The sequence below is a fragment of the Ursus arctos genome, unplaced genomic scaffold (genome assembly GCF_023065955.2).
Source record: "Ursus arctos isolate Adak ecotype North America unplaced genomic scaffold, UrsArc2.0 scaffold_4, whole genome shotgun sequence".
Classification (NCBI taxonomy): Eukaryota; Metazoa; Chordata; class Mammalia; order Carnivora; family Ursidae; genus Ursus; species Ursus arctos.
The window spans coordinates 80,674,444-80,682,443 of record NW_026623056.1 but is presented as its reverse complement, the minus strand read 5'-3'; the positions used below and the strand labels follow the sequence as shown (position 1 = coordinate 80,682,443).

The window sequence follows — 8,000 nt, the reverse complement described above, 5'->3', positions numbered from 1 at the left end:
GAACTTTCAGATGTGGATTAACTAATCGGATTTGCTAGTATTTCAATGTCATAGATTGCAGCTTCGTCTCCCCCCAAAATTCGTATTTGAAATCCTTAATGCAGTGGTTTTTAGAGGTGGGGTCTTTGAGAAGTGATTAGGTTTAGATCTAAAATTAGTGTCCTTGTTAGAATAGAAAGAGAGTAGATAGCTCTCTCTCTCTCTCTCTCTCTCTCTGCCAAGAACAGCAAGAAAATGGCCATTTGCAAACCAGGAAAAAAAAAAAAAAAGGTTCTCCCCAGAACTCCACCATCTGGCCCCATGATCTCAGACTTCCCAGCATCCAGAGTGGGGAAAATGAATTTCTGTTGTTTAAGCTCCCAGTCTATTGCATTTTGTTAAAGCAGCCTGAAGTAACGAAGACACTGGATAATTAGTATACAGGAAGGAGTTCATAGAGCAATTAAATATGAACCATAGATGGGGCAAACCTGGAGGGAACTGCTAATGGACACAGGGCTTTGAGCACAGAGAACATGAACAGCTGGTCATCGAGAAGGACGAATAGGACGATAGCTCAAGAACATGTAGCAATGCACAATATTATTTTGGGAACCACACACAAAGAGATCTATCGATATGTTCACTTGTTTTCTCAGGACAAGATGATCAGCCAAGTACAGTTAATTAGCAGTGAAAAATAATTAAAAATAAATACAGGTTGAAAACTGTCAACACAACAGAGAAAAATAAATACAAAAGCAAACCCAGAAAACAATAGAAATTGGCAACTGCTTGATTGGCAGAAGCAAAGATTATTTCGAGTAGTGATAAGAATTAATAGAAACCCCAGACTGAAGGATTGTTGGTTAAAGATTAATTGCTGTAGGAATAAGGATGACAAAACCAAGGGCAGTCTGACAGTGACATTGTGTGTTATCGTTTATAAAGGGAAAGCATTCGCATGTGTTATGTAGTTATCAGGGCTGAATTTAATTTAGTAAATTTAATTGCTAAACTTAAATCATGCTTCTGATAATATAGACAAAAGGGAGATCTCCAGAGAGTGAACGCAGTGGGTCAACAAGAGCATGCTTTTCTTTCATGGGTTCTTGGTAGTCTTTTGCTTCTTCCATAGAAATGGGAGTACAGATTATAGAATAATCTGTGTTGGTTGCTCTGTAGTTCAGAATTAAAGAACAGCAACAATGTTATCCATCTGTTTATTCTCCAACCATCATTGCTTTCTGAATTTTGCAGGCAAGTTAGTCATTTCGTAGAGACATAATATGACAGAAAAGCAGGTAAGCAGTTAACTTGGTCGTTTAATCTCTGAATTTAGGCCTCTCTGTCCCTAGCAAACTAGTATTACCATTTTTCTCTGTCTTTCTCATGTCCTACAACCTTTAGGGCACAATCGTTTCAAAATATGATGGGGTTAGCTGGATCACTGTGTGGTAAGAAACCTACCTGGATGCCCTGGGCTAGTTTCTGTGAGGACAGCTACCTCCATAATTATTTTAATGTCAACCCAGGGTTGGTTTCTCATTCTGATCCTAATCTTCTGGCCAGGGCAATTTCAGTGGTAAAGTACTAATATTTTTGAAATGAGGAAAATATATTTTTTATGAAGTAAGGTCCTGGTAAATCTCGATGCTCAAGGGAGGAGAGGTTTGATAGGACACAAAGTCACAGGTGCATGGGTGTGCACCTGGGAAGCAGCTCCTATGAAGGTACAGGCTCTCACATGTGTAATTTCCTGTTTCTGTCTCAACTTTTCCCATTTTGTGGAGATATTCAGCAATATCTAAACAGAGCTCCCCAAAAATATGTCACACATGAATTTAGAAAAGAAATTTGATTTGACTCCCTACATGTGTGCATATATGTGTGTATATGTAATATATATATATATAAAATATTTATAGATTTATATTTAGTCATTAATTCAACCAGCTATGCCACTCCTTTTCCCAGGTTGACAATTAAAGATAAAAAAAAAAATCTGCTGTTTTGATTTCAACTATTTTACTGTGGATGACTATTTCCTTTTCCACCACAAATCTCTAACTGATACAAACCCGAAGGAGAAAATGCTAGATGTCCCCGTCAGCATAAGGAACACCCTATAGTTTAGTCCTTAACAAGGCAACAAGTGAGAAAATTGCTGTAAATATCAAGTGTTAATTTTGTAACTTTCAACCTGTCCCGTCTAATAAAATAACAACTTGGACTACTATCCATTTCTTTTGTTTTATTTGTTTTTTCAAAGAGGGTTCACTCTGGCATCTTCCTCTTCCCCTCCCTGCCATGTACCACTTTTGTTTCTATAACCTCTGCAAACTATTCAGATTTTTTGGAACCATTTAAATTTCAAAGTTTAATAAGTGAACAAGAAACACCTTCCCCCATACTCAGAGTTCAGGTTGTACAAGGAAGTAGGGAAGAAGTAAAACTGTAAAGAAAAGACCATTTTTATGACGTAAAGATAAGATGAAAGTACAGCTTGAAATTTGAAAAGATTTGTAAAGGAAGAGCACTCCAGTGGATCGCCAGAGAAAAGTGCTGGTGGAGTTTCCCAAATCAACATGCCTGTTCATTTCTGCACCACCACGGTCAACATCATTATTTTGAGAAGAGAGAGTTCAAACTGCTTTACATTCAGGGGCTTCTATCTCCCCCGGCAGACACGGTATTAAAGACCAGTTTAGTCAACACCTAAGACAATTCAATTCAAGAACACAATCACCTTATCCTGTAAATATGTTATATAGAAATATCAGCCATTTATAGAGACCCAGGACTCTTGGACTATCAACTGAATTTGAGTTCCTTGAGTCTAGGAAGACAGAGCAGCAAAGATGGAGCCACAGAGGAAGATGGATCTGTAAATGAATCGCTTGCTATCTCGAGTGCTTGCTACATAGGAAAATCATATGGATTCATTTATAGTTTTTGTCACTGTTTTTCTTATAAATCAAGATTATCAGGAAAGTACCAATCAAGTAGTTTTCCTGGCTCAAAAGAGAACAATATGTGTTTGGTACCATGGAAGAGGACAACCCTGTATATTTAATTACTTTCGCCTTATTTTGTCCATTGGTGAGATCAGTTCCCTGATTTCACCACAGTCAGCTTTGCTTTGAAATTGTAGACACATTAAATCAACTGCTTGAATCACATGTGTCCCAAAGAATGTGGTTTCCCAGGTATGAGCGATCTATCAATCCCCTACTCTCTTTTCACTTTGGCATTTTGACAGTCCTAGCCAATTTCTTAGGCAGATTATTTTATTTTATGCCTTGGTCACAGCAGCTCTTATAAAGAGTTTCAGAATTGCCTGTACAAAGTACACCTTTGATGTTGCAAGAGATTGGTGCATTTCTTGATGATTGTGCAAACTCTCGTAATTGTGCCTGCAGGTAAACACATGGCTGTCTTCTTGGAAAAGTGAGAAGTACAAAGAATGTTTATGTGCAGGTCCAGTTGTTCCAAGTATCTCTTGTCGGTTTAGACACACCTGGGTTACCATCCCCCTCTTATTGGCTGAGAAAGTTGCCCCACCTGATTTGTAAGTTTACCTGTCCTAGTCAATGTGGGGGGGCACTTCAGCCAGCCAACACTGGATTTAATCTAGCTAGAAGGAGCAAAGCAGCTCTGAAAAACCGCTGGGCTCTGAGTTCATTGCTGCGGGAAAACTGTTCTCTCCTGAGGCACAGAGAAACTTGCTTCAGAGCAGCCCTACCTGCTCAGGAGGCTGCTGGGATCGAACCCATCCCAGAGGACAATGGCTACCTACGCCCTGCAAATCGCTGGACTGGTGCTCGGTGGCGTTGGCATGGTGGGCACGCTGGCTGTCACCATCATGCCTCAGTGGAGAGTGTCCGCGTTCATCGGGAGCAACATTGTGGTTTTTGAAAACTTCTGGGAAGGACTGTGGATGAATTGCGTGAGGCAAGCCAACATCAGGATGCAGTGCAAAGTCTATGACTCCCTGCTGGCTCTCTCTCCGGACCTACAGGCATCCAGGGGGCTGATGTGTGCTGCCTCTGTGCTGTCCTTCCTGGCTTTCATGACCGCCGTCCTGGGCATGAAATGCACCAGGTGCACTGGGGACGACGAGAAGGTGAAGGGTCACATCCTGCTAACGGCTGGAATCATCTTCATCGTCACAGGCGTCCTGGTGCTCATCCCGGTGAGTTGGGTCGCCAACTCCATCATCAGAGATTTCTACAACCCGATAGTGGAGACTGCCCAAAAGCATGAGCTTGGAGATGCTCTCTACATAGGCTGGACCACGGCGCTGGTGCTGATCGTTGGGGGAGCACTGTTCTGCTGTGTTTCCTGTTACGGTGAAAAGAGCAGAAGCTACAGATATTCCGTCCCTTCCCATCGCACAACCCAGAAAAGCTATCACGCGGAAAAGAAGTCCCCGAGCGTGTACTCCAGAAGTCAGTATGTGTAGTTGGGTCTAATTTCTAACTTTACCAGAAAGCCATGTAAATGACTGAAATGCCCACTGTTTTCTAAAAATGGAACCCAAAGGAACATTGATTTGCCATTCTTAACTGCCTAACATTAATTACAGGAACTGTGCCTTGACTATTTATGATTCTATAAGCTATTTCAGCAGAATGAGATATTCCACACAGTGCTTTGATTGTTCTAGAAAGTGCAGTAATATGTTTTCTAAAATGATTCATGCATCTTTTCCTTTCACCAGTTACTTCAAAATGACGTTGTTAAAGACTCTATTATTTTACAACTGTGATTTCTCTATGACACAGCATTATGTATGTAGATCAGCCTGACATTTCTCTTTCACATAAATAGAGACAGGCTTACGGGGTTCTGTTTTAAATGAAATACTGATTCAATACACTGAATAAATAAAATTCAGTTATTGCTTTGCAGGGGAATCGGGGATAAGATGGAAGAAGGTTAATAGTAATTGTGTAAAAACAGCTTAGTGATTAACGTGCTCGATTTATAACGAGGGTTAAAACGAAGGCTTTAATCAGCAGCGTAAAGGAAACTAAAAGGCTTCTGATACCGTGTTTTTCAACCTAGAGGTTAGAAATCCTCACTCCTTTATCCTCCTTCCCCAGAGGCCTTTCTTTTCTTGTATATTAAATGAACATCTTTTAAAAGACAGATATTTTGTCAGAGGGCTTTGCATTCAAACTGCTTTTGCAGGGCTATACTAAGAAGAAAGATAAAACCGTAGGCTAAAAAACATTAAAGACTTCAGGAAAGTGAATTTTTTTTTCCTCTGAAGTTTTTATGGTCAGAGAAGGATGCATTTTGATGAGAAATCCTGTATGTACGTGAATATTTTAATATATATTTGAATACAGACGTTGGGATTTTTTTCAATATAAATAAGAGGATAGGACAATAATAAGTCTTAGTTTTTAGTTGCTTACCGAAAAACAAAAATGATTTATCCTTTGTATACTCTATCTGCTCTTACGATGTATGTAGATACTGAAATTCAAATCATCATTTCAATCCCATCAAAAGTAAATATTTCACTTTTTCTATTTTTTATTCAGTCTTACCAAGGTATAGAGAAATACTGTATCTTTGTGTTTCCCCCAAATTTGATGCAACTGATAATTCAATTTGAAAGTTTGTATCCATATTTTTCTAGCTTAAGTGACTGTATATATCTGCTTTATGTCCTTTATATTAATAAATTGTAACTTTTATATAAATTTGATATTTTTTCATTCTTTGTTTATTAACCTGTAAAGAATTTTTTAAATCCTGATATTTTCAGCTTTCTAATTTTAAAAAGAGGCCACATTTTAAATATAAAGATAGATTCAGAATCAATTTTTGACAATATAAAATACTATATATTATTTAACAGCATTATGCCTCATAATCATTGTATTCATACACTAATATTTGATGCAGACAGTGTATTTGTAATTTATTAAGATAATGCTATAGGTTCCAACAAATCTATCTACTGTAAATATTATGTATGTTTAAGCCTTTTCTAGTAAGCCACTATTAAGCCATTTCTGTAAAAACTTTCCATAGCCAGGTAAGCTTCTAGCTCTGACAAATAACATTAATTAATACTAGTGGCTAATGTTTTAGGGGCACATATTATATGCTAGGACTTCTGCTGCTTTATATGAATTATATCATTAAAGATCACCACGGATGAGGACACCTGGGGACAGTTCAGTGATGACCCAGTAGAGTCAGGAGAAAGAAGAAGGACCATCTGACTGCACAGCCCATGCTCTTTCTCTTCAGGGAAAGTAGATTTTCTTTGGGAGTGTTCAGTTTATCAACTGACTTTTGTATGTGGAAATGACATGCTTCACTAGTATTAGTTGGGAAAACTTCCAGTGGTGTTTCTCCCCCCCTGGGGTTGGTGATTTCGCAACAGCTAAATGCTGATTTATCCTAGGCATGCTTGCCCCCTTGGGTCAAACCATTCATGAGAGCAGAAAGCAGGGAAAAGTGAGAGCCTTGGAGAAGTAATTCAATCTTCTAAATACCGTTCTTGACCAAACATCCTCTTTACCTAGAAAGCTCTCCTGAAAGCCCCAAATTCGATTTTTATTTTCCTCTTCTTTTCTCTACAACAGAATGAGAACACTGATAATTTTCCTTATGGCACCACCTCTTGAATAGCTCTGAAACCTTTCTCCAACTTTCCACAATTACTGTCACCTTTGTTCTTTCCTACCTGGTTGAAAAAGCCTTCCAGACTGTCATGACCTGTAGGAACTTCTTGCCCCAGCCCCCCACCACATTCCTATCTCCGTTCTTCCTGAAATGCATCTCACCCCCATACTCCTTGCGTGTACAAACAGTCATTTGTACATAACCCTTGTAGGAATCCTCCACTGCCAGAAAGTGGGTCCAAATGCCTTAGCAGATGAGAACTATGGGGAGGGAGATCTGTCTTAGACTAGTCACGGCGAACTTTATCACACAGAACCATCGGTGTATCACCAGTATGATCACGATTATGAAGTCAATGTCCAGAAACTAGAATAATTCACATGCCATAAAGGCTTCTTCGATATCTTTTTTTTTTTTTTTTAAGATTTTAGTTATTTATTTATTTGACAGAGAGAGACAGCAAGAGAGGGAACACAAGCAAGGGCAGTGGGAGAGGGAGAAGCAGGCTCCCCACAAGCAGGGAGCCCAATGCGGGGCTCGATCCCAGGACCCTGTGATCATGACCTGAGCCGAAGACAAATGCTTAATGGCTGAGCCACCCGGGTGCCCCGGGCTTCTTCAATATCTTGAAAGAGAGGCACTGGAAATGGGAAACGGTTTGATTAGGAGCACATTATGTACAAGAGGACATTTTATAATGTTGTTTTATAATGTAGTTTTATGGAGAAACAAGGTGAGGTGATGGAAAGAACACAGAGGACATGGTTTTATAACCTGACCTTAGAGCTGTTTTTTTTTTTTTCCCTTCTTTTTCACTGTACCACCTGTTGCCCCACCAGGAACCCCTTCCACTGATTCTGTATTCAAACTGACTCTCTTACGCACTACTCAAACAGTCACTGGGCTGCACCATGCTAAGTTTCAGGGATACAGGGATGTTTTTGTTTTCAAAGAATCTGTGATCTTATAGTACAAAGCAAGAGCAGGAAATGTAGCCTTCATTGCATGCCTACCACGTGCTTGGTGCTTTTCTGTCTTTACCATATCCGTCTTCTAACAATTCTGTGAATTACATATGAGATCATGAGAACACTGTGTCTCAAGGTGATGTTATATATAACATCACATATATACCTGTGTATCTGTATACACACATATACACCCTAATTCAAGAAAAGCCTCTGTTCTTCCTGCTGCAATGCTGTCCAAAGACATCCCTTCTAGAGTAAACTTTGTGAACAGTCAAGTGTGATCTCACCACCTCATCTCTTAGGCTTCCTATGCGTCCCTGGTCACAGCACCCTTTCCCACTGACCCCAGGGTAGACCTCACCATCAGTTTTTGCTATACTTTTTTTTCCCTTTCTCCAC

At 39.5% G+C, this 8,000-nt stretch overlaps 1 protein-coding gene across 1 annotated transcript; it reads left to right on the top strand.

Annotated features, from left to right (window-relative positions):
- The first annotated feature begins 3,483 nt into the window (after positions 1-3,483).
- On the top strand, positions 3,484-5,657 carry CLDN8 (claudin 8). The gene has a single exon (XM_026514744.4). The coding sequence runs from the start codon at positions 3,767-3,769 to the stop codon at positions 4,442-4,444; it is 678 nt and encodes a 225-aa protein (XP_026370529.1). The 5' UTR covers positions 3,484-3,766; the 3' UTR covers positions 4,445-5,657.
- The last annotated feature ends 2,343 nt before the right edge of the window (positions 5,658-8,000 follow it).

Excerpts from the sequence above, each read along its gene's own strand:
- CLDN8 (XM_026514744.4), top strand. The coding sequence starts at position 3,767 with ATGGCTACCTACGCCCTGCAAATCGCTGGACTGGTGCTCGGTGGCGTT.